The sequence below is a fragment of the Pezoporus occidentalis genome, unplaced genomic scaffold (assembly GCF_034315485.1).
Source record: "Pezoporus occidentalis ecotype Australia unplaced genomic scaffold, CSIRO_AGI_Poc_V1 ctg310, whole genome shotgun sequence".
Classification (NCBI taxonomy): domain Eukaryota; kingdom Metazoa; phylum Chordata; class Aves; order Psittaciformes; family Psittacidae; genus Pezoporus; species Pezoporus occidentalis.
This window is the reverse complement of record NW_026915053.1, coordinates 122398-148878: the sequence shown is the minus strand read 5'-3', so window position 1 is coordinate 148878 and position 26481 is coordinate 122398. Positions and strand designations below refer to the sequence as shown.

Below are 26481 nucleotides of genomic sequence, written 5' to 3'. Positions count from 1 at the left end.
CAGGTTTATATACTTTCACTATTACATTAGTTACATGCATATTCATAACTCCCGCATAGAGGCAGGGGATTTTATAACTAGCTCCGAGAATTTATAATCATAAGTCTCCTCTTGACATCTGCACATGGCTCTGAAGTGATTGTGAGCAGGGGGCTTGAGGATGAAGTAAGCAGTCTTCCTCACAGTGTACTTCTCACCTTTGTCACAACTGGACCCCCCAGCAATCACACAACCAGCTATAGCTGTAATTATTCTGGTAACTAGCAAGGATTTAAAACAGTGTGACCTTCCTGCAAAATTTATTGCAGGATGGGCAGACAAGGAGTATCCCAAGCTAGCAGAGCCTTGGGAGGCTCTGTCTGGAAACTAACTGATAATGAGAAGGATGGTGTGAAATAACTCATTCATGTTTAGTGGGGCCACTAAATCCTGTTCTCTCACCACAGGCTTACAACACAAACATTGTTCTTTAAAACTAAAGGTACTTCAGAAGACTGGTGTGAAACAATTAACCCATGCTTAGTGGGGCCACTACATTCCACACACTTACAACATAAACATTGTTCTCTTTCTGCCACCTAAGTTAAGCTAAAAAGTACTCTATGTTTTCCAGGCACCAGCTTTCCTTATATCAAGCCTCCCCCTTCTTCTTTCTTTTACCTTTACAAATTCTTCTGCTACGTGACTCTGCTTTGGTCAAGCGATCTGAACCTTTCTAACTTGTCTAGTCTTGTGTCTTTAGTGAGTTTTGTTTCTGTTATTATAAACTGGTTCAGTTATATCCACATAACCACACCTATGATTAGTGAAAGCCAATACATTTATGTGTTTATCACAGGGCTGTTCACCCTGGAGAAGAGAAGCTGCGTGGAGACCTCAGAGCAGCTTCCAGTGTCTGAAGGGGGCTGCAAGGATGCTGGAGAGGGGCTCTTGAGACAAGGAGGCACAACAGCACAATGTAATCAGTTCTAAGTAACGTTAAGTTTGATGGCTCTGGAATGGAAAATAGCTGTGGTGCTTGAAGGTAGTTGACATAGTTTTAGGTCCTTAGGATCTTAGTACAAAAAGTGTATGAAAAGCAGAATAAAAAAACGGGACCTGGGGATGGGGAGTATGTGGGCCTAGCAGATGTCCAAGGTGGGCGCAGTTTAACTGATAAGTAGAAGGACAGGATGGTTGCTATGTCTGTAATGTTAATTAAGCTGGTTATGAAGATTGGTGGGAAAAGTGACCCTTAAAGACCGCCATCCCACTTTTGTGTGCATGCTGGAAAATGATGCAATATGCCCAGTGACCGTGTAAGGATGGCCTGCATGACACACGTTAGGAGGAGCTATCTCCCATGTCTCCGTAAAGAATGCCTGCTTGAAACCTTTGTTGGTGAGTTTGTTCTGGAGTTTTCTCTGAATCACTCTTCATCAGGGACTGCAGCTGTAGGACAAGGGGTGATGGGTTCAGACAAACAGGGGAAGTTCAGGTTGGAGATAAGGCAGAAGCTCTTCCCTGGGAGGGTGCTGAGGCGCTGGCACAGGGTGCCCAGAGAAGCTGTGGCTGCCCCATCCCTGGCAGTGTTCAAGGGCAGGTTGGACACAGGGGCTTGGAGCAAGCTGCTCTAGTGGAAGGGGTCCCTGCCCGTGGCAGGGGTTGGGACTGGATGAGCTTTAAGGTCCCTTCACCCCAACCCATTCCATGATTCCTCAGGCAGTCACCACACTCGTATTTACCACTGGGGAAACTTAGGCACATGGTAGCAGCAGTTCGATGTGAAGCTGGCCGGGGAGGGGCAGCCTGTGGAGCAGGCAAGAGGCATCTGCAGCTCCTGGGTACCACCCGGCACTGCCTCTACCTTGAGCTTCCAGGGCAGGGATTCTCCACCTTCAGCAGGCTGGGGAGGCCAGCGAGTGAGCCAGCCCTTTGGAGGAGAAATCCCATGATGTGGAGCCAGAAGCTCCAGTCCAGAGGGAAGGGGTCATCTGGGAAAGCCTCGTCCCTTGTGAAAGGAGAGATGGGAGATAGGGCAGTGCAGGGAGTCAGCTGGACGATGCAGAGAAAGGCACAGAAGGAGCTGTGCTGTGCCCTGAGAGAGGCCAAGGGAAGGCTTACAGAAGCCGTGGTTCGTGGCAAAACCAAAAGACAAACCCCTTTATTTCCACGGCATCACAGCAGGGTGATGCTGCTGCCCATTGAGTCCAGGAGCTGAGGACGTCAGGAGAGGAACCCAGCACTGCACCCAGCCAGAACGCAGGGCAGGGTGAGCAGGACACCAATGCCCGGTGCTGTCGGGTTTGGGACAAGCAGCAGCTGGCCCTGGGACACCTTAAAGCAGGACCCACAGGAGATGAGCAGCTCCTCCAGCAAGAGCCGACACAAGGTGCTTTAGTAGGTAGGTACCTGGGGAGGGCTTGCACTGAGCATCCCTACACACACTCCTACCTTCCCCAAGGACTGGAAAAGCAAGAAGCTGGTTTCCCCCCACAAAAAAAAAGGAAGCACTTTTATTTCTGTGGTGTAAATAAATCTATTTTACATAACTTCAGCTGTAGGGAGAGGACTGTGCGCAGGCACACACTGAATAACAGCATTTCCCTTCCATGTACTTCTCACCCCGCGTTCGCTCAACTCCCAAGCTGGCAAAATAAACCAAAATAATATAAAATAATATAAACCATTCAATTCTGTCCAGACCTGGAGGATCCCATATGGGAAAACTGCCTGAAATGGGTTCAGGTTTTCACTTCCCCATATGGGAAGGGCAGCTCCCGTAACTGAGACCAGCTCCCGGTTAGCAGCACTGGAAGTGGTCCCGAGGGTCCCTGCACACACGAGGTGGGGGTCCTCTGAGAACAGTCCCCCCCAGATTCACCCATCCGGGTGGATCTGAGCTGTGACTGATGCTGATGCTCTGCTCCCCAGCATGGCTCACATCCAACAGCCAAATGCCCCAGCTAAAGGAGACAGGAGAGGTTTAAGGAGGGGAACAACCTCGGGCAGGGTTGTCACAGGTCCTCACATGGGACAAAGGGCAGCACAGAGGGATGTGTGCCAGCATCCCTAAGGATGTGGGCACCCCTCAGGAGCGAGGGCTGTGCTGGTGGGTGCCCCTCTCCTGGCTTGGGAGAGTCAGTCCCTACATCAGGGCTGCACCCATCACCACCACAGCCCCTTCCTGGGTACCTCACACTGTGGTGGGCTTCCCCAGCACACTGGGACTGAGCAAAGGATGCAGCCCAGAAACATGGCTCCAGACCTGCCACAGGGGATGCTCCTGGCTTGTGCCTCAGGGCAGGAGGATGGATCCAGCCCTGGGGCACCCAAACCTCTGGAGAGGCCCCAAAACCTTATCCCCACCCCTCAGCCCAGGCCCAGCCACAGGCAAAGTGGGTCCCTGCCTCCCCACCACGATCCCCACCCTGTGATAAACCTGTGGCAGGGTGTATTGGGTTGAGGTTTTGGGGGGGAAAAGAGCCAAAAAAGAGGAAACGGGATGGAGATGCTCCTGTAGCAGCAGCCTCCCTCCTTGCAGGCATTCGCCTCTTGCTTGGTTTACATCACTCTATAAAAGCACCTCCAGGGCACGTTTCTGCTCCCCTCAGTGGGGGTTTCAGATTTTATCTGCATCCATGTGGGAGTTTTTCCATTGTCTTCCTCAGAGCTGCTCCGATGTCCTCATGCCAGGTTGTCTCTTCACAGGGATGGGCCTGTCCCAATGCTCCTGGCATCCCATCCTGGTTGGTACTGGTACATGATCCTCATGTATCCTGCCATGGCCCATATGGGAATCCTCCCTGGCCCTGCTGCAGCATCCTGCTCCCTCCCCAGCCCCTCCATTGCCAGAGGCAATGGCGTGGTTGCTGCATCCCACACTGCCCAGTCCCTACCCACTGGGTATCACCCAGCCTGGGAAGGATGCTCCACTCCCCCAGGGGATGCTTTGTGCACCCAAAGGGGATGCTCTGCCCCTCCAAAGGGATGCTCCAGCCCCCCAGGGTGCTCCAGCCCCACTACAATTCATCCCCCTGCCCCATATGCATGGTCCTGTATGTCCTGTCCGGGCGTTGTCGCCGCAGGGCTGTGGCACCCGTGGGCCTCCCTTCACCGTCCCAGCCTCCAGGCATCGCTCAGGCATAGGATGACAAAGGGAAGCTCACAGGGGCAGGGGCCGGCCCCGCACTCCTCCCGCCGAGTGCTCCTGCAGAGGAGAGACAGAGGAGGGGAGGGAAGGGGTTGGGGGAGCTGGGGGGTCTCCGGCCAGCCCCACATGTGCAGCCCATCGAGCTCCCCCGCAGCCCTGATGCTGCTTCTCCTGTCCTGTCGATGGTTTGGGACATGTGGGGTGCGAGTGAGACACACACAGGGGCAGCGCTGGCTTCCCTGGGGGGCTGCACATGGAAACCCCCGCTATGGGGGTGAGGAGTGCAGAGCCAAAAGAGCAGCACGGTGGTGCACACGCATGCAGGCACATCCACATGCGTGTGTGTGTGTGTGTGCACATGTGGATGTGAATGCGTGTGCAAGCCTGCATGTGTGTGCTCATGTGTCCGTGTGCAAGTGGTGTGTGCACACATGTATGTGCACAGCACAAGCTGGATGGGTCCATCCCACCCTTACCCACTCACAGCTCCAAGCTCCACCCCCAGCACAGGGACCTCTGGGGACCGCTGGGCACCCACCACCGATGTGTCGTGTTCCCCCCCCCGCCACAGAGCAGGGTGCTGGGTGCCCCCCCGCGCTCCTACCTCCCCACATCACGGCTCCACACTCGCTGCCTCTCACCAGGGAAGAGCAGGGATGCTCCAGCGCCGCTGCTGCTCCAGGGGCAGGGACAGAACGGACTCTGCTCCCCCAGAGCTGTCCCCAGTGTCCCCACACCAGCCCTAGGTCACTGCTTCACGCACCTGCTGCCAGCACATCCTCTCCTCTCCTTGTGGTTCCTTGTCCCCTTCCCTCCATCTTAGCCAGTGCCATGCAGAGCCCCTCACCCTGGCATCCCTCCTCCTCCCCAGCCTGACCACTGATGGGATCCTTCCCCTCTGCCCTTTTATACTGTCCTCATTCATATGACAAGCACGTGAAAAACCAGAGCAGAGCTCGGAAAAAAGCTCCTTAAGATGCTTTAATGCAGTTTTCTGGGTCCCATGACTGAGCTCGGCCTGTGAATGGGGTCTCATGACTGTGGCATGCAGGCCCCGGCCATCAAAAGCCTCATTTATGCCCCAAAGAGACTTAAACCCCTCTTGGGCAGTCAGCTGGTGAGCCCCATGTCCCCACATTCGGCCTGGCTGCGCTGCCATCGCACCTCTGCTGAAGGCAGTGGGATCCCAGCCTTCCCACTGTGGGATTCCTGAGATGCCCAGGATGTTGTCCCCTTATCCACAGCCACACATGGATATCCATGCACACGCATGCAACCCACAGCCCAGCCATGTCCCCGCTGCCACAGTCATGGGTGCAGGAGCTGCCTGTGCTGCCACCTGCCCTGTCCCTGCTCTGGCTGCTGGAGGGACTTTGGGGACACTGAGGCTGGATTCTGCCTTCCCCAGTCCCAACCCAGGCACCAAACCCCATCCAGGACCATCCCCAGCTCCTTTCCTTCCCCATCTCCTCCTGGTGCTCCCAAGCCCTGGGGACACAAGCGCCATCCTGATGGCCATGGACCAGTTTGGCAGCACTGGTGGGGATGCTGCGCCCCAAAAAGTCCTCATGCTTTACAGGGAGCCCGTACCTCATGTATGGATTAGTGGCTTCTCCTTCCTCACTCCAGCTGCTTGGGCCTGGGTGAGGACAGAGCCTGAGCCCCCTCGGTCAGGAACAGGAAAGGATCCAGACCCTAAAAGCTCTGATCCCTAAGGATGACGGATCACAGCCCTGGCTCCCCGCCGCGGAGGGGGCAGCCGGCTCACTGGGCTCCCGTGTACCTGAGCTGGGTCTAGCTGTGAGCCCTCAGGCTGAGCATTTCTGTCCTTTCGCCTTTGATCACAAACCGAGACGCCACAAACCCAACCTCAAAGCACCCCAGCACCCCCTGAACCCACGCACCAGCCCTGAGCCGCCCCACGGGCAAGGCATGGCCTGTCCTCGGCAGGAAACAGGCAGCACTAAGAGGATAAAAATACCCCTGGTGCAAACAACACGTCTCTGTGCAGGGATTAGGGTGCTGGGGGCTGCTCCAGCCCTGCTGAGCTGGGAGCCTGCCTGGGTGACCGCGGTGGCTTTGGCTTCCAGCACACGCGAGCTGAAAGGCTCTAAAATCACCCGGCAGCTGCACGGGGTGAGCTGGGGAAGTGAGGGGAGGGGTGGGGGGATGCTCAGGGAGAAGACAGGCATCGCATCCCAGCTCCTGACCCCCTGGAGAAGGGGGGAGACCACCAAAGGCCCCAACATCCAAATCCTCTTCTAGCTCATGCAGAGCCCCAGCACCAAGGGAGGGTGCATCCCCCTTCACTGGAGCAGCCTGCCCCAGTCCCAAGGGGAGGGGAAGGTTGTGGGGGTCCTGTGCTCCCCATCTCACACCCCCCCACAGCTCCCAATCCCAAGCAATGGGTGCATTTGAGTGCTCTGAGCCCCACCACAAGGCCCCTGACCCCCCCCCCCCCCACTAAGAGCCAGCTAAGGAGATTACCACTCCTCACATGAGCCACCAGCCCCATGGCCTTGCACCAGGGAGGGGGCAGGGAGGGGGAACTGGTGCCAGGGAGCCCCGTGAAGGTCCCTGTGGGTGCAGGAAGGAGCAGTGATGCTTTGCTCCTTGGGTTGGGGCAAGGAACATCCTGGGAGCAGGAAAACACCTGGATACTTGGAACAGCTCTTCCTGGAGTGATTTCCGAGCAGGCGCCGATACCAAACCCCAGCACTCTGCTCTTCTGTGGGGCAAAACACAGTGGGATGCACCCCCCACACACCAGGAATCACAACTGGAGCAGAGCTGGGCACAGAGCAGGTCAAAACCAAGATCTGCTCCCCTCAGAACTGCCCTGCAGCTCCAGAGCATCCTTCATCCCCTGCCCCAGTGGCCCTGGTACACCAGGAGGCCATAGGGATGTCCCCATGCCACCCGCAACCTCTGCTCCCATGGGATCCCTTAATCAAACAGGACAGGAAATCATGGGGGAACGGGCCCCCATCATCCCCACAGCCTGATTCAAAGAGACAACAGGGAAGAAAATGGGCTCCATCCCACACCCATCCCCATCTGGCAACTCGGCAGAGGCATCAGCCCATGGGAAAGCCAAGGGGCCAGAGCCCGAGGGGTTGGGGCCCAGGGAAGCCAGCTCAGGAATACCCAGGGAAAGGGCACACACGTGTAAAACATTCAACCTCTGCTCTTTATTCAGTGCCTGGTGCCCTCGCCCCATTTCCCAGGGGTACAGAGGAGGTTTTCCAGGGATGACCTGAACATGGGGAGCGCTCTGAAAAGGCAGAGCAGAGCCAAGCTGGAGGGGGTATGGGACAGGGGGGCACCTCCACTGTGTGTCCCCAAACTCCCCTTGGGGATATGGCTCTGCCCCAGGCATGGGGGGAACACCAGGCACCCCAGTGCCACCACTGGGAAAGCTCAGTCCAGAGCAGGAACTGCCACGTCCTCCATCCCACCCTGCAGCGATGCCGGGGAGGGGGCCAGACCCCCCGGCCCTCTCCAACTCGCCTTATTGCTATAGTCAGAGCAGCAGAGCAGCCAGGAGGGATTCAGGAGTTCGCTGGTTTAGGAGAGGGGACGAGGACGTGTCCAAAGCCAAGGATAGGCCATCCGATGGGCTCTCATCTTTCTGAGGAAGGGGGAAGGAGGGAGCTGCCATCTCTTGCCAGCCCAGCCAGTGGTGCCACCAGGAGGGAGCAGAGCTGTGCTCGTGTCCAAGAGGGAACGCACCATCCACTCCAGGGCCTCCTGCCCTCTCCTGAGCCTGCAGCTGAAGCTGTACAAACTCACTGCACCTCCAGCAGCAGGGACTGGGGAGGGACAGTGAGAGCCCCCCCCATCCACCCCATGGCTAGTTGCGTTGGCTGGCCAGCTCCTGGGAGATGAATTTCCGAAGGCGCTCGAGGTACTGGCTGTAGAGTTCAATGTCATTGTGCCCGGCCCCGTCCACCCACAGCGGCTCCACAGCCTTGGGGCAGCGTTCAAAGAGGGCCAGGCCGTGAGAGAAGTCGATGACTTCGTCCTCCGTGCCGTGGATGATGAGGACGGGAGAGGTGATTTTGGAGATCTTCTCAATGCTGCCAAGAAGGTGGGTGGGGAAGAGATGAGAGGGGGTAAGAACAGGGATCAAGGCACACCCATTCCTCTTTCCCCCCTTACCTCCCAAAACACATCCCCTTTGGGAGAGGGACCAGGAAGTGCTCTTTGATCCCAGCAGAGCATTGGGACATGGAGCTTCTGCCAAGGAGGAGCTCCAGGACAAGATCTACCCCAGTGTGAAAGACGAGGACCAGACAGCAGTGACAACAGCCCCATGGGACGCGATGGAGGCCGCTGCAGGACAGTGTGAGCACAGACCCTCCCCGTTCCGAGCTCAGCCGTGCCAGGCTTTGAGTGGAAGCTGTTCCCAGCACGGCCCCAAAGGCCACACGAGGCCATCGGGATGTGGAGCGTGGGCTGGGGACTCTCAGCCACAGCTTCCGGCTCAGGGACTGTCCCTTGGGCCCCGCTGTAAGGGAGAGGTGAAGCTTGAGCTTGTCCTGCTTCAGTGCTGCCTTTCCCTGCCACTGCCCTGCCATCTGCAGAGGGGGAAAAGCCCAAGGGGGGAGAGAGGGAACCCTGGGGCTTGTGGTAGTTGACAAGGGGCCCAAAGCAGGCAGGCAAAGACTGGGACAGGATGGCCAGGACGTGACACCATCAGGGGGACATGCGGCCCTCACGCTGGGGCATGGTGACCCCACGGCGGGTTACAATGCCCCAGAGGGGACCAACACAAAGCAAGAGGATGCAATGGGTATGTTCAAGCCTGCCACAGGGGACAGGTCCATGGTTTTCACCATAACCCCTCATGGCTAGGGCTGGTGTCCAGGACAGAGCTGGTGTGGACACTGCCCCTGCAGAGCTGACCCCTGTCCCTTCTCCTCAGGCCACTCACTTGGGGAAGGCATCGAACCAGTAGGTCTTCTTGGTCTCAGGGAAGGCGACTCTCATGCCAGAGGTGAGTGGTGAATGCAGCACGATGGCAGCACACTCGTAGCGGGATGCCAGATCCACTGTGGGCACCGTGCCGATGCTCTGGCCATACAAAATGATGTTCTCTGGGCTGATCCCATACCTGAGAGAGGAGGGACCAGGTCAGCACCCAAGCACCAGAGTCACATCACTGGGAGACACAGCCCGGAGTGTCATCCTGCTCTGGTCACAGCACCCTTCAAAGCTTCCTGGGGTGGGGGAATGGGGCTCTGTCCCCTCTGCCTTATCCCAGCCCCTCACAGTGGGGCACAAAGTAGCTGTCCTGCACCCCCAGAAGGACCAAGGAGCAGCCAGGGCTGAGCTGCCAGATGAGCTCTGAGGGTTGTCAAGGCTCACTCTTGCCAGTAGCAGTGTTTGTGGAGCCCACCTGCAATGGGCAGCCCCCATTGCCTGGGCCACACTGCGAACCAGCCCCGGTTACAGGCAGGACAGAGGAGGCAGAATCCATCTCAGCGCTGCACCTTGAGCCTGGTTGGGGAGCCAGGGCTGAGCACAGCCAGGGGAAGAGCCCGGGAACAGCCCAATGGGGAGCACAGCTTGTGCCAGCCCCACTGCAGCAGCATCCCTGCCCCTCTGGGTTCCCCTGCAGCTGCTTTCCGGCCACCCCTTCCCGTGACAAGCGGCCTGGGTTCCCTTTCTGGGAGATTTCCTGTTTTCCAGGCTGCGGAGCCCAGGGTTTTCCTGGCAGCAGCAGGAACGTGGCCGCTTCCCCTGCCCCGCTCACCGCGTCCGCAGCGCCTGCCACGCGGCGTCGATGTCGGAGTAGAGGTTCCTCTCCGAGGGCTTGCCCGTGCTCACGCCGTAGCCTGAGTAGTCGTAGGAGAAGATGTTGCAGTTGATGCGGGTGCCCAGCCCGATGTAGAAGCTGCTCATCTGCCCCAGGTCCACGGCGTTGCCGTGAGAGAAAAGCACCGTGTACCTGCAGCGCAGGGAGAGATGGGCAGTGAGGGTTAGCGACGGACCCTGCCCGGTCCCACCAGCAGCTCAGGGACACATGTGCCAGGACATCTGCTTCAGAGATTGAACCTCAGGACACCCCTGACACCTCTCTGGCCACCACCGAAGGTTCTCAGAACACCCCCAATCCAACCACTGGTACCCCTACCCTCCTCCCCACCCGGGGCCCAGCAGGAACAGGCAGCCTGAAGGCAGGAGGATTCTGTTCAAGATTTGGAGTCTATTTTTGGTAAAAAGCTCAGGATTTGGGGCCGTTTGCCCAATGGGGATTTCAAGTAAGAATTCTGACAGTGATTTTTTTTCTCCTCTCCTGAGCCTGGCAAGACACCAGCCGCTGGGAGAGAAGTGAATTGTGGGAGTGACAAGGCACAAGAAATATCCACCATAAGAGGAAAAACAACGTTCATCCTAAAAATTACAACTAATAGTGTATTGATGGAGGCTTGGCTCTCTTCCGCAGCTCTGCAGGGATCTGCCGAGCCCCCACAGCTGGTCAGAGAGGTCCATGTCCCAGCCTGGATGCCCCAGCAGGAAGGTGGTGACAGGACAATGAGAGACCTGATGCCCCTGGAGAGTTTGGGAGGGCTGGATCTGCCCCCCAGCCCTGCAACCTGTGCTAGGAGTGGGGCCAGCGCTGAGCCTCGCCATGGGCAGGCAGATGTGGAAGCAGAGCAAACCCAACGCCAGATTCCTCTCTCCAAGGACCTGTGGCATGGAGAGGGGGACAGGGGGTGTCCCCACCAGGCAGCCTGCAGAGGCCTCCTATAACACAGGTCTCCAAACCCCATGAAAGCCACCCCCCCCTCGCCCCAAGCCCACCGGGTGGGTTTGAAGCCCTTGGCAAGCTGAGGGCAGGTCCGGGCTGGGTTCCCCCACACGGAGGTCTCTGCAGATGCTGTTCCTTGGAGGGTGCTTTGCTCCTGGGAGGATACCAGTGCCATGGGCTCAGCTGGGTGCTGCAGGCTTGGGGACCTGGCCTCCCTCTGCACCTGAACCCTCAGGCTGTGCCACCAGCGTGGGGAGCAGCTGCCAAGTCCCCTCCTGTCCGGAAACAAACCCCTCATGCCCAGCCACCAGCAGATGGGAGGTCTCCATCCCACATCCCTCTCCAGCTTCCCAGTTTACAGACTCAAGGGGGTGAGGCACAGATGCTCAGTTCACAACTGGAGCATTATAAGAACATAAAAAGGAGCAGCTGGAAGCCACGGAGATGCTGCGAGGGCTGGAGCAGCTCTGTGCTGGAGCCAGGCTGTGAGAGCTGGGCTGGGGCAGCCTGGAGAAGAGAAGGCTCCTGAAGGGGAGACCTCAGAGCAGCTCCAGTGCCTGAAGGGGCTGCAGGGAACCTGGAGAGGGGCTTTGGACAAGGGCCTGTAGGGACAGGCCAAGGAGAATGGCTTGAACCTGCCAGAGGGGAGACTGAGATAAGCTCTTAGGCAGAAGCTCTTCCCTGGGAGGGTGCTGAGGTGCTGGCACAGGGTGCCCAGAGAAGCTGTGGCTGCCCCATCCCTGGCAGTGTTCAAGGGCAGGTTGGACACAGGGGCTTGGAGCAAGCTGCTCCAGTGGAAGGTCAGAACTGGATGAGCTTTAAGATCCCTTCCAACATAAACCATCCCATGACTGTGTCACTGACATGATATCAGGGGACAATCTGTGAGACAGCCCAGGAAGCCCCAGTATCACTACAGCCTCTGGCTTTGCCTCTGCTCCCGGTTTAACCCCATTCCCAGCTGCCACAAGCCAGACCGGTCCTGGGAGCTGAGCTGGCCCAGGATGCCTCCAAACCCCTGCGGCAGGGCCAGCGAGGCGCTGGGTCAAGCCAGGGCAAGGAGGTGGCACCCAGCTGAAGGAGAGGAGTGGCAGGATGGCACCATGCCCTGCCAGCACTTCACCAGCCAGGGTCAAACCCCAGCACCAGCGCCGGGCAGCACGTCCACAGGCAACTCACCTGGCTCCTGGCACGCAGCGGACGTACATGCAGCCCACCCGGTTCCCTCGGCTGCTTTTGGTGACGAACACCTCGATGTTGTCCAGCTCCCGCTGGGAATACTGGAAATCCGCCCGGTCCTTCAGGTGCAGCTTCCAGCGGCCCGCGGCTCCGCCTCGCAGGGAGCCGGTGCTGGTGCTGCCCACGGGCTCCGGCTCGGGCACCACGGCGTAGGTGGGCTCCGGCGGCAGGAAGGCCAGCTTGGCGGCGATGCGGCTGGGGCAGGGCGGGCAGCAGAAGAGGCAGCAGAGCTGGCTGATGGACAGCCCGTTCATGACGGCGGCGAGGCCAAAGGCAGCTGCGCCCGGCGCGACGGAGGATCCAAACGGGACAGAAGCCGGCAACAACGACGGCCCGGGGAGGCCCGTCCTCAGCTGGCCCTGGGCTCGGCTGCCGCCAGCAGTCCCCCCACGGCGCTGGTTGGGGCTGCGGCAGCCGCCATGCCTGTGTCCATGGGCAGCAGCGGTGGCCTGCGGGCAGGACAAGGCAGGGTGAGGGCTCTGCAATGGGCACCCCCTGACCCGCGGATGGGGACAAGCACACAGCTCCCATGAGCACATGGAGCGGGCTGAGGGCCCCCTTCCAACACACACACACCGAGCCGCTGCTCACAGCGCCCACGCTCGCATTCAACCCACGCACACCCCCCCAAAAGAAGCCGCCTTCAACACCTCCGAGCCCACGCAGCTCCGTGCCGAGGTGGGAGAGGACAGCAGGAGCAGACCACACGCTCCACGACAGCCATGCAGTTGGTGGTACAAAGGACACAGCCCCGCGGTGGCAGCACGGGCGTGCGGCAGGAGCACCCAGCTCCACAGGGAAAAGGGGAGAAGGGAGAAAAGGAGGGGAAAAAAGCAACTATTTTCTGCAAGTTTGGGCACAGGCTTGAGCTGAGGAATGTCAACCAGCCCACAGCCCCAGGAATTCGCTCCATCTGCTTCCCAAGGGCTAGGAAAGGGGAGGAAAGGGTGGAGGGGGGAGGCCTCCCGCCCAGCCATGAGGCGAAGGCATGTGGCATGGAAATACCATAGAATCCCAGATTCCATGGTTTGGGTTGGAAGGGACCTTAAAGCTCTTCCAGCTCCAACCCCTGCCATGGGCAGGGACCCCTTCCATAGAGCAGCTTGCTCCAAGCCCCTGTGTCCAACCTGGCCTTGGGCACTGCCAGGGATGGGGCATACTCAGAAGGGATGCCCCATGCCCCAGTCCCGCTGCAAGCCCTGCGCTTCAGAGCCTGGGGCTGAATTTAGATCCCCCCTCGTGTTTGTGCCCATCCACAGTGGTGCCGGGGCTGGAGGCACACGGGGACATCACCCAGCACCGTGCCAGCGGGACCTTGGGCACCCACAGTGGAGGAGGGTGTCCAGTGCCTGCAGACCTGCACGCTGGGCTGTGCGTCCACACAGGCAGAGGGAGGGAGCGTGAGGCTGGGGACACGCAGCCCTGCCTGCCCCATGGGACCGGCTCCACGCCCCACACTACACACCCCAGCACTCCCCCACAGCCAGAGGGGGGGAGCCACATGGCACCCACTAACCTGAGTGCAATACACACACAGTGACCATATGGGACCTTCCAGGGACCCTATGAGACCCCCCCAAGCACACAGTGACCATGTGGGACCCCCAAGCACACAGTGACCATGTGGGACCTTCCAGGGACCATACGGGACCCCCCCAAGCACACAGTGACCATGTGGGACCTTCCAGGGACCCTATGGGACCCCCCCAAGCACACAGTGACCATGTGGGACCCCCAAGCACACAGTGACCATGTGGGACCTTCCAGGGACCATACGGGACCCCCCCAAGCACACAGTGACCATGTGAGACCCCCAAGCACGCAGTGACCATGTGGGACCTTCCAGGGATCATATGGGACCACCCCAAGCACACAGTGACCATGTGGGACCCCCCAAGCACACAGTGACCATGTGGGACCCCCCAAGCACACAGTGACCGTGTGAGACCCCCCCAAGCACACAGTGACCATGTGGGACCCCCAAGCACACAGTGACCATGTGGGACCCCCCAAGCACACAGTAACCATGTGGGACCCCCAAGCACACAGTGACCATGTGGGACCTTCCAGGGACCATACGGGACCCCCCCAAGCACGCAGTGACCATGTGGGACCTTCCAGGGACCGTGTGGGACCCCCCAAGCACACAGTGACCATGTGAGACCCCCAAGCACGCAGTGACCATGTGGGACCCCCCAAGCACACAGTGACCGTGTGAGACCCCCCCAAGCACACAGTGACCGTGTGGGACCCCCCAGTGACCGTATGGGCCCCCCTGCACCGACCAGTGGGTACTTCCTCCCTCCCTTCCCCACTGAGGGCCTCCACTGCCAGGCCTGCTCCCCCCCCCCCCCGCCCCATACCCACCGGCCTCTTACCCTACACTGGCTGGTGGGGGGGGGTCCCACACACACGGACCTGCCTGGGCCCCCCCTCCACGCGCTGGTGGCCTCCCCTCACTGACAGCCCCGACACCCCCATTCCCACCATTGACTCCCCCCCCCCCCCAGCGGCCCCTCATGGCGGCGGGGGCGGAGCGGGGCCGGACCCTTCCCCTTCCCCTTCCCCTTCCCCTTCCCCTTCCCCTTCCCCTTCCCCTTCCCCTTCCCCCTTCCCCTTCCCCTTCCCCCTTCCCGGATACGGGGCGGCGGTGCTGGTTTAGGCCCAGGTTGGAGCTCAGGTCCCGAGCCCCGGGCCCCCGTCACCCCCCAGCCCATGGCCACCAGCACCGCGGGTCCCGCTCCGACCCCGCCAGCGCGGGCGGACACAGCAGCAACCAGCGGGGACCGAGGGAGGGTTTGGCCCTTCAGGGCCTGGGGGAGCTGCACAGAGCTGAGTACGGGCAGTGAGGGCACTCCTGTCCCCTGGCAGCACCGGGCACAGGTACTGCAGCAGCACAGAACCCCCCCTGTGTGATCCTGCCCCTCTGCTCTGCGAGACCACCGCTGCAGCTCTGTGTGCAGTGCTGGGGCCCTCAGCACAAGGACCTGGAGCTGTTGGAGCAAGTGAAGAGGAGGCCATGAGGATGAGCAGGGACTGGAGCAGCTCCTGCATGGAGCCAGGCTGAGAACATTGGGGCTGTTCAGCCTGGAGAGGAGAAGCTGCGTGGAGACCTCAGAGCAGCTTCCAGTGTCTGAAGGGGGCTGCAAGGATGCTGGAGACGGACCTTTATCAGGGACTGGAGCGATAGGACAAGGGGTGACGGGTTCAAACCAGAACAGGGGAAGTTCAGGTTGGAGATAAGGCAGAAGCTCTTCCCTGTGAGGGTGCTGAGGCGCTGGCACAGGGTGCCCAGAGAAGCTGTGGCTGCCCATCCCTGGCAGTGTTCAAGGCCAGGTTGGACACAGGGGCTTGGAGCAAGCTGCTCCAGTGGAAGGGGTCCCTGCCCGTGGCAGGGGTTGGAGCTGAATGAGCTTTAAGACGCCTTCCAACCCAAACCATTCCATGATTATGATTGTCCATGGGCAAACTGAGGCACACAGCCCCACAGCCGCTCTAGAAGAACCCAGGGCTGAGCCAGCACCAGCATGGGACAAATCCATATCCATAACAAATCACCCAGAGCATCCAAGCAAACTAGACTGTATTAATATTTACACTTACGAGGAGGAAGGGGACAAAAAGGAAGAGGTGGGTGGTGGAGAAGCAGGTGGCTGCCTTTCGCCACGTGGGCTTTCCTGTTGCATTCTAGGCTGGAGCTGAGGAACAATTCCTTCCCCAGAGGGTGCTCAGGCATTGGAACAGGCTGCCCAGGGCAAGGCTGCAGTCACCGTCCCTGCAAGTGTTCACACAGCGTGGAGACGAGGCCTCAGTGCCATGGGTTAGTGGTGGCCTTGGCAGGGCTGGGTTGGACTGGAGCAGCTTAAAGGTCTTTCCCAACCCGGTTGATTCTGTGATTCTATCCGCAGGAGCTGCTTCCCGTCCCCAGGACTCACAACCCTCGTGCGATGCAAGGGGAGGGATGGGTGCACTTCCTCACGGCTTTCCACCCCCTCAGGAGCCATGCCTCATTCTCCGGACTCCGGCTGGCACCGGGCGCATCCTCGCTCTGCCCCGTGCCGCCGCTCGCCTGCTCCAGATGTGATGCCAGCGTTAACCCAGAGGCAAAGCCGTGAGGAAGAGGCTGGTGAGAGGCAGCCTCCACCCGCGCTGCCAGGGACTTGCATCACCCCGAGAGGTCTGAACCCTCCCAGTGAAGCCGTCTGACAGCGCCTGCTGCAGGAATCAAATGGGGAAAATGGAATCTTGGGAACAATACACCCACCCCCACCAGGGCACAATTCCCATGAGGAAACCAGCACAGGGAAGGAGTTGCCATGACTCCCCCAGCTGCTGGTTCTGCCTCTGCAGCTCTGCTCTGACACCCTTGTAGGAGCTGATGCCAAGGGAAACACTTCCAAAGAGCCGGATAGCCACAAGTGGGGCAGAACCTGCTGCTTTTCCCCTAGGAACTTTCTCTGCTGAGAGCTCTGTGGCCTCAGCTCTACTTCTCTGTTCCTCTGGAGGAGCCTCGCAGGGTGGTGCAGACCTTGCATGACCTAAAGGTGGCTTTTGATGCACCCCAAGAGCCACTGCCTGCCTTGTGCTGCGTACCTGAGCCCCACGGTTCCCTTTTCAATAGCCCAGAGCTCTCCACGTTCTACTTGAGTGCTACTCACTCTGCGCCTTTTGAGGTACTGAAGTCCTCTGAGCATGTCCACTGGATCTCAAAGCTCTCCTTTTACCTTCCCATGCACCTTGGAGCCCTCCCCGAGTCTTCCTGTACCCCAAACATGAGCCTCAGTGGGTCCAGAGCCCCCCAAGGGACTCTCCCTGCTCCCCAGGGCTCCCCATGGGCTTTCCTGGAATGGCTTTCAGGAAAAAAAGCCTGTGCTTCTGGGCACCCAAAGCCCCTCCGTGTGACTCCCCACACACCCTGCAGCCCTCCACATGCCTTTCCCTGTGCCCCAAATCCCTCTGTCCAGCTTTCAGAGCATCCTCTTGCAGATCTGGCCCTGCCTCTCATCCCATGGGGCCATGCAGCCAGGTGACAGCAGTGCAGCTGGGGGGCTTCCCAAGCCAATGCAATGCACTCATCAAGGAGAAAGGCTCTCACAGTTACCAGCAGAGCCCACGGGGAGGAAGGGACACAGGGACAGGGAGGGAAGCAGAGGTCTGGTGATCTGAGCTTTGTGCACAACCCCAATGAGAAAGGAAGGGGAGAAGGCAGGGAGCAGAGGGGAGAGGAAAGGTGACAACAAACCTCTCCTGGGAAGTGGCTGGTGGTTACTCAGGGGGTGTTGAAGCACAGGAGGCTGGGGCAAGGGTATCCTGCAGCCCAGCCATGGCCCTGGAGCCTGGAAGGCTCCCTCCTTGCTGCCAGAGACACAGGGAAACGAGCAGCACTTCCCCAGAGGTCCTGACCTGCGCCAGGAGTGCATCTACATCACTTCAAGCCACAAAATAACTTTACTGTGCCAGTATTCTGCTGCTTAACCACCTCGGTGCTGCCACAACAGTGTCGCAAAGGGAGGGGAGGGGTACTTAGAGCATTAAAACTACAGAATCATCTTTTGTGCATCCGAGACCGAACATCTCTTGGGGAGCAGAAGGCAGCCTCGCTGCTGGCGTTGCCCAGCTCCCACTCCTACACCCGCCCAAAAGACCCTGGGGCAGAGGGAAAAGTCCAGAAGCTGCTCATGGGCTCCGGCTGCGAGTCCTGGGAGGCTCGCGGGCCTCGGAGCTGCTGGCTGAAGGGAAAGGCAGAGCCTGGCTGCCACATGCACAAACCGCCCCGGTGAAGACAAGTCCGAAGGTCTTAGCGCTGGAGTGGCGGGGCAGGACAGTCCCTTTTCCTTTGGGAAGCTGGTTGGGAGCATCAGCTGAGCGGCGGCTGTCGGATGGGCAGGAAGGGAAAGGAGGAACACTAACTGTCTGCCAAGGAGGTGCGAGGAATCCCCATGTCTGCGTGCTGGTTCGTGTGTGCTGCTGGAGTCCCCATCACACCACGGATGGCGCTGGGAGGAAGAGGAGGAAGGCTGGGAGGAAGGGGAGGAGCACCAGGCCACCTGGCTGCAGTTCGAGCTGCTCAGCCCCCTTCACAACTTCTGGATCTTCTCGGCGATAACAATGGGGTTCTCCTTACGGATCTTCTCAGCAGCTTCTGCCTTGTAGTCATAGGGGCAGGCGTGCATGTCGGAGTACCGGTGGATGGCACAGAACAGGTTCCCGCAGCGGCAGTCGAAGCCTGAAGGGAGGAAGAGCAGAGAGACAAAGCCACTGAACCCACATCCAGCCACACAGGAAGGCAACAGGGCCCCCCCTCTTCCCTGCCAGGCCTGGAAGCCCCACTAATGCACAAAGAGAGACAGATGAGGGAGGGGGGTTCTGTCCCCAGCTGCTGCAAGGGTCTGCGTGTGGGGGATGACCACAAGTGGCTCTTTGCTTTCCTCTGGCTTAGCAGCTCCCCTCTGGTCAGCCCCAGCTGTCACAGCAGGGGCAACGCTCCCACAGCAGCTGCTCTCCATGCTTCCCCAGGGACAAGGGACATGCCAAGGACTGCAGAGTGCCAGACTGCTGATCCAGCCCTCCAGGCAGCCCGAGCTGGAGCCGAGGCCCCCGAGCCAGGCTCCCCTGGCGTCACGCAGCAGCATCTGAGCTGACCAGCAGCAAGGCAGCAAGCAGCAAAACCCTTCACCTCATTAGGATCACTTTTCAGCTATTTAGGCTTCAAAATTCATACTTTAATCACTTCACTTGGAGACAAGGCTGTGCAGAGATGCTGCTGTTACCACAGCACACCAGCAAACCGAGGCAGAGAGCACCACCTTCCCAACTACAGGCTGTAAATACCACAGACACCTTGCTACGAGGTGCCAGTTTACTCCTATCTGAGAAAAGCCATTTTATCCTGAATGCCCTGAATTCACAAGGAATTCTCTGCAGGTTGAGCCTCCTAAAGGAGAGGAATCTTCTCATGGTTTGAAGCCCTTAAGGAAACACTAATCCAGGAAAACAATCCTCCCTGCACAGCTGAAGGCAGAGCACCCTGCCCAGTTCCAGGCTTAGAAACCCACGTTTATTCTAGGACAGGGTCCTCCAAGCTCCAGGCAAGCTTGGGATCCCCAGCCCAGGCCCTGGGCAAACCTCCCAGGCCAGACTCAGCTTCCACCAACGGAACCAAAGCACATTTTGCAGTCCCTGGCTGCTGAACACTCCAGGAGAGGTGAGTGCTCCGCTGAACAGCATGACTGCACAGCTCTGGGGTTCCCCTTTTCCAGGGAAACACTGAATGCCAGAGTCAATTTAGGGGAATGATGTTCTTATTAAGAAACCACAGCCAAGTTAATTGCTTCGCTTTCCAGGGGCAGTTTTCCTATTGATACCAGTCACCTGACACCATCTCAGCACCTCTCCCTTCAGCTTTCCAGGCTGAATGCCAAGAGCCATCCTGCTCTCAGGAACCTAACAGTGCATTCACAAATGGGATGAGTTTTGGAGTCAGATTTTCAGTTTGGGTCTAACTCAGTTCCCGTTACTATTATGAAAACTTTATCATTGACTCCAAGAGGAACAGAACTGGATCTACAGCGAGCACTGCCTCTGCTTCTGACAGAATACACAGCGAGTGCTGCCTTTGCTTGTGGGATCAGAATTAGATGCACAGCGAGCACTGCCACTGCTGCTAGGAGCAGCTTTTGCCAAGCAGTTCCATCCAGTTCCGCAACCCTGCATCCAAGGGCTGGCAGGGAGCAGCGGATTCCCCGGGCTACTGCCTCAGACAGCACTGTCCTGTCCGCAGGTTGGAGTTTCCCTCCCTCTCCCTTGCAGCACCATGTCTTGTGGATGTGAAGTACTTTTTGGAGGGGTACCTCCAGGCACTGACCCACATTGACCCTCTGAACCCAGGCAGCATCAGAGCAGGGGCAGTTCTGTCTGCAGGACTATGAACCCAGGCTACCTGGGCCACAGGCAAGCTCTCCCACAGCCAGGGTCTTACCAGTCAGCCCTATCTTCTTGCGGCAGGTGAAGCAGCGATTCTTCTTCTGTTTGGGTTTTTCTGAGGCTGCCTTGCCCTCAGCTGTGTTCTGGGGTGTTTCAAGCAGGGTACCTGAAACAGAGGCCAGAGTTGTACTACCCTGCTTGATAAACCAAGCAACCCATTCAATCTATTACAGGAGATTTGCCTTGTTCCACCAAGATCTACGCCCCACACAACCTCACGTTTTCCCTCTGTTTCAAATTCCTTAATTCCAAGGCTCAGAAACACCAAAAAAATATTATGGTTTAGCTATGGCATACATACGGTAACACAATGCTGTTTAGCTCTGGCTGACAAAAGGTAAGTAGAATTACCTTATGCTTGCCATAGCGTCTGGACAGTCACTACAGCTTAGCTGATGTACAGTAATCAACCACATGGCTGAGCCTAGAGTTAATCTTTGCAGGGGGAAAAAAAAGTTAACCCCTTGTAAGTACTACTAATTATTTTGGCTGACTCTTATGTAAGTGTTCCTCATATGTAGGTCTCTGAATGCTTTACGCAGATACTCATCGCTGCCTCTAATCTACCAAAAGGAAAACTGAGCCCTGAAAGCCAGATTGTTAAAGGTCACTGATGCTTAGCAGGATTTCCTACAGTACCTAAGCAGGTTAGAGAAGTCAACAGGAGGGAGGAGCTCCAACTGTTAGCAGATACACACCTGCAGCGCAGACTGCTCTCAACAACAGGCTAAGGAGACAGTCAGAGGCAGGGAGTGCTTTGTGGATGTGACCCTAAGCAACTCTCTAAACATCACACAATCAGGAGAAAGGGGCAGATCTTCCAAGCCTCTTTTGTCACATAGTCTCTCATCCTCCTGTTGTAAATTGTCCCCTGGGCCTGCAGAGAAGGGAGTGCCAAATCCAAACTGCACAGTCATATGCAGTGACTAGAGCCTGGGGGTTTTTTAGCAACCAAAAACTCCTGGAGTCTTTTTTTAGCTTTCAATGCTAGCAAGCTGTCAGCTGAACTAAAGGAAGGTGTCTCCAATGCAGTGTCACTTGGTTACGGCTCCGCTGCAACACAATGGCTCACCCTGTAACTCATCAAGGAGTGGAGGATGTACCCTGCTGGGTAATGACACCCCAGCTCCTCTAGCACTTCAAGGTACCCACTTGGCAAACAAAGCAACAGGGTTTACACTGCCCTCTGAGGGGCAGGGACGCCTCCCAGCACACAGGGTGACAACTGCACTGTCACAAGCACATCTCCTCTCTCCCAAGACTCTGCTGGATCCATCTCCTTCCCTCCCTCGAGATGGCAGGGAACTGCAGCCAACAACAGCCGTGCAGCAGGCTGTGGGCCGCTCTGGGCTCTCTGCCATTCACTAGGATAGGCGTCATGGAAGATTATCCTCCTGCCAGAGTCAAGGGCTGGCAGCTACTCAGCCCTCAGCCCACAAAGCAATCTCTATCGGCCTGCCCTCAGGCACAGCATTTTCTCTCCTTCCAGCCTAGGAAACAGCTCTCTCCTCAGCTCTCCTGCAAAGGGCACCTTTAGGTAACAACCCTCTCCTGGAGTCAGTGGCCAGTATTGTACCTGCTGCTCAAACCAACTTGTGAGATCGGTGTCCTTCAGACTGGTGCAAAGGCCAAACCAATCAGTCTACCTGATGAGGAAGATGCTGATGAGGCTTCTTCTGTCTTGATGAGTTCTTCTGTCTCACTGCTGTTTTCTTCTCTGGATATGCTCATGGCCGTCATCTGATGGGTCACAGGAGTCTGAGCACTGGGAGAATTTGCAACAACCATATAAACCACAGAACAAATACAAGTATTTCCTTTTGATGAACAGTTATGTGGGAGATGCCTTCAACCCATGAAGTTAATTTCATTATACTCAAAGGTAGCTCAGGAGCACAGCAGGCAAATTCCCCTTGAGATCTGGGATCAAAGTTCTTCATAATACCAAATAAAATATGAAATTGAGTGAGTCTGTGATGATCTCAGTTTCCTCTTCCACCCAACTATATCTCAAAGCCAAGGCAACAGCCCATCCAAACAAGTCCAAGAACAGGGAAACAGAATTATGAGTCAGGAGTGCAATGGTACAGCTTAATGCAGTACCATCTTCCTTCCTATCAACTGTGACCCTAATCCTGCTGTCGCAGCCTCCAGACTGGATCATCACCAGGTCCTTTCACTTAGGACTAGTTTAAAATGGAACAGTTTAACAGCTAGTGACAACGTGCACTGGTTCCAAGAGAACCAGGATGCCACTTCTGACCCTTTGGAACCTGACTATGCATCCTCTATGCACTCCTATGGAGCCAGGCTGAGTGAGCTGGGTTTGTTCAGCCTGGAGAAGAGAGGGCTCCTGAAGGGGATACCTGAGAGCAGCTCCAGTGCCTAAAGGGGCTACAGGGAACCTGGAGGGGAGCTTTAGACAAGGGCCTGTAGGGACAGGGCAAGGGGAATGGCTTGAACCTGCTTGAGGGGAGACTGAGATGAGCTCTTAGGCAGCAGCTCTTCCCTGGGAGGGTGCTGAGGCGCTGGCACAGGGTGCCCAGAGAAGCTGTGGCTGCCCCATCCCTGGCAGTGTTCAAGGCCAGGTTGGACACAGGGGCTTGGAGCAAGCTGCTCCAGTGGAAGGGGTCCCTGCCTGTGGCAGGGGTTGGAGCTGGACGAGCTTTAAGGTCCCTTCCAACCAAAACCAGTCTGGGATTCTATGATCATGAAGGACATACCAATCTTCCAGATAAACCAAGGTCACAACAGTGCTTGATTCAGCCTGCCTCACAGATCCCCGTGGCCATACTAAGGATGAGAACCTACCCCTTGTGTCCCAGAGCTGGCTTTTAGCATGGCTATAGATCTAACCCCCAGACTGTGCCCTTACCTGGCTTTTGCATCCTCAGGGCTGGAGTCTCCCTCCACATGCTGCCCTGCAATTGAATCCGAAGCCACGGGGCTGCTGTTGGGACCACTGGATGCTAAAAAGACAAGATAACAGTCTTGGTGAACTCTTAAGAATGTCAGCAAGTTCCTCGGGTGCTGGACAGCCAAGGAGAAAGCAGGATGAGGGCTTTCAGCAGGCTTTTCACCTCCTGCTCCTTACCAGGAGCTGGGAGGGTGCAGCCCTGTTGGAATCACTCCTAATTTCCCTATTTTTATACTCTCCCTCCCAAATCTGTGCATGGGTTTCTATGGGGATAACACATCAAGGCTAGACAGACCTGGCCATGAACCAGTGCAGCTACCTACTCTTATGTTAGATCAGGAATGAGTTCTTCTAGCAAAGAACTGCAGGTCTTGTTTATGGAGATCTCTGGCTCCTCAGGATCCATGAGCTCCCTTTTGAGGGATAAGGGTTTATCACAGGAGTTGATAAGGTGTGCTGAATGCCTTCTATTACTGCACAGTTTCTAATATCTGGTACAACCTGACTTCAGCCACCCATGACACCTCCAGCATTCTTTTATTCCCCTTCTTCTCTGCATTGCAAATCAAACACTGCATCAGCATAAATCGCTATAAATGTCAGTATAGATCAGTATATCCTGTCAGTAGAAATGAAAGTGCTGCAGCTCCCAACATACCTGGAACCTAGCGTTACTTTGCAACTTCTCCAAGGTACAAGAACCAGATCCTCATCTGCTGAGAGGAGCTGGCTTCAACAGAAGCATGTTCATTTATGTCAGCCAAGGATCTAAGTCGGGGTCTTTTGAAAGCTCTTCGTCGTAAGAGCTGTGTTCCTAATACATATTTTGGGTGGGTCATTCAGGAAAAACCATTATCACACTCAGGAACAAAACTGGAAGATCTCCAGAAGGGGTTTCTCACTGTCATGGCAAAATCTGTACACGGGGCATCTGCACAGGCTCTCAGCCAAAGAAGATCCTGCTAATGATGGCAAGTGCATTCTTTCTGTGCACTTAGCTGCCTCCCAGGTGATGTGTTAGCTACGTTTAGCTGCCAGAAACAAAGCTTTTGTGTCATTGCTTTTGATTGTCAGCTCTCCTAAGAAAAGAGAATTAATACAAAGGTCTCAAAGTTTCCTTCCAGGGATCTGTCGTGGTTCCCAGCAGTCAGTGTGTGACTCAGGGAGCAGGAAATACCTAAAAATCACTGTTAGCACAACGAAGTTTTCCAGTTTACTCAAGGTGCTGACTGGGATGGAGTTTCACAAACAGCTGGGACTGGGAAGGAAACAAATGATCCCCTTACAGGGAACAGAAGCACTCAAAGGCTCGGGTCTTTGATTTAGGAGCTTGGGTCTGCACAAAAAGGGCAAGACATGAGTTCTCTAGGAGCAAATCTGCCGGTGGCCAGCACCAGCGCCATGCTCTAGCCCACTTCCTTGACACAGTTTGCACCCATTTAAGACAGGTTTCTCAGACAAAAATCCTCTACCTGGGGGGCTTATCCGGTCACTGCTCTGCTGTCTCTGGAGAAACTCCTTGTAGCAAACAGAGCACATCCCGTTGGTCCGGGGGCTGCCATAGAATCCGCAGCCTGTGGTACACAGCAGAGGCACCTGGGTCTGGTTCGTCTCCTGAGCCATCCTGGATCCTCCGAGGTGCCGAGCTGCAAACAGGAACACAAATGAGAGGGCTGTTAGGGCCGGAGCGCTTGGTCATTGTACGCTGCAGCTGATCAGGAAGGAGCACAAAGGATCCAGAGGGAGCCCAGTTCCTGCGGGGGCACAGCACCGCAATCCAAGCCCCCTGACACAGGATACCCCCAGCTCAAAAGCAGCCACAGGATTTGGGTCCCAGGGCCTTGAGCCACTCCAAAAAGCCAGCAGGAACCGGCTCCCAGGACTCAAGAAGAGCCCCCATAGCACGACTAACAACTCCTGCACACACCAAAACAAAGAGGGCCCCCCGCCAGCCTCGTTAGTCCCGTTTCGCACTCCGTGGCGTCTGTTTTCATTTCAAGCCTGCTTTAGTTTATTAGCTCTCAGGAAGATGATGCAAGCGCTGCAAAACGAACCCACTGCCTCCCTGTTCCGACACCCTCGTGTGCTTCCTGACATACGCTGGCGGATAAGGGGAATGTTAGCGCAGTCAGGCAGAGAAGAAGGATAAGGTTTCTTCCCAGCAGTGAGATGCGGCTCTGGAACACCCTCTCAGGGGAAGCAGCAGACACAGGGAAACCTACTTTTAAAATCAAACTTAATAATGTCTCTCTGGATTGCATGCAGTCCTCTCCAGACCCAGGAACAGGCCCCTTCCAGCCACACATGATGTAGCATTTATATGGCACTGCACCCCTTCAAATGAGAACCATAAGTGATAACTGCCAGCACCAACAAACACCAATTCAAATCTGTGCCAACAATGTGGCTGTGGCTGGCGCAGCTTCAACAGAGGACAAGGGGAGAGGACAACTGCAGGACCATGGCAGGTGTAGGTGGCTCCAGGTTGGGAGCAACAGGGATCCCCTTTGTGGGATGCACCAAGTATCCATCACTTCACAGCTCGCTCTGCTGCTTCCTTTCACACTCCTACAAACCTTGCTGCACCAAAGGAATAAAACAACGGGAACACGAGATAATTACCCTCCCAGGAGCACTGCTGTGGGGTGGAAGCCGATCAGGTCTGGGTTATTCCTCCTTGTCCTCAGCTTGGTGATATGAATCTCCGCTCTGCACCGGGGGCTCCGCTGGCAGAGCTCAGGCCAGTGCTCCCATTACCAGGCCAGGAGCACTTCCCGGCCCAACCCGACCTCTGCTTCGGCACCGGCAGCCCCGGGAGCCTCCTTTGTGCCGGAGCAGGCAGGCTGAATCCCCACGGAGGTAAAGGGAAGGCACCCGCTGCCACACACGGGCCGGGCTTCAGCTGCTTCTGACGCTGAGCGTCCCTGAAGGGAGAAAGAAAGCGACGGCTGCGGGCGAGTCCCGCTCCCCCCGCGCCGCCAGCCCGGGGGCGGCCCGACCGCAAACCCCCTGCCATGAACCGCGGGGGAAGCCGAACCTGCCCCGCTGCTCCGCCGCCGCCCCGACACCCCGGCCAGGGAAAGCCGCCGCCGCCACCCGCCCACCCCGCACCCCCCGGCCGCGGGGTCCGCTCGAAGGCCGCTGTTGCCCCGGCGGCCTCTGGGTCCGTGCCCACCCCGCCTCCACCCTCCGCGGCCGGGCCCCGCGCCCCGCTCCCCGCCCGCGGCGGAAATTGAGGCCGAGGCTTTGCGGCCTGCGCGGCGGAGGCTCGGGTCGGGCCGGGTCGGGCCGAGCCGGGCCGGGCCCAGTAGCTGGGCCGCACCGGGCCCCACTCACCGGCGGCGGAGGCGGGCGGCCGCCGGGCCGGGCCGGGCCGGGCCGGGGCGGCCGCCGGGAGGCTCAGGCGGGCGGCGGGCAGGGCGGGCTGCCGGGAAACATGGCGGCGCGGCCGTG

General features: G+C 57.5%; 2 protein-coding genes across 2 annotated transcripts; both read right to left on the bottom strand.

The window, feature by feature from the left end:
• Positions 1-7301: 7301 nt before the first annotated feature.
• Positions 7302-12607, bottom strand: ABHD17A (abhydrolase domain containing 17A, depalmitoylase). Its single transcript, XM_062628181.1, has 4 exons — positions 12069-12607; positions 9891-10085; positions 9069-9248; positions 7302-8211 (listed from the first exon to the last, which is right to left on the bottom strand). The coding sequence occupies exons 1-4, from the start codon at positions 12380-12382 to the stop codon at positions 7986-7988; spliced, it is 915 nt and encodes a 304-aa protein (XP_062484165.1). The 5' UTR covers positions 12383-12607; the 3' UTR covers positions 7302-7985.
• A 4950-nt stretch (positions 12608-17557) lies between these two features.
• On the bottom strand, positions 17558-25946 carry LOC134168480 (AN1-type zinc finger protein 5-like). Its single transcript, XM_062628210.1, has 6 exons — positions 25651-25946; positions 24501-24674; positions 22987-23080; positions 21758-21876; positions 20107-20217; positions 17558-18354 (listed from the first exon to the last, which is right to left on the bottom strand). Exons 2-6 carry the CDS (start codon positions 24649-24651, stop codon positions 18206-18208), a joined length of 624 nt encoding a protein of 207 aa, XP_062484194.1. The 5' UTR covers positions 24652-24674; positions 25651-25946; the 3' UTR covers positions 17558-18205.
• Positions 25947-26481: the final 535 nt, after the last annotated feature.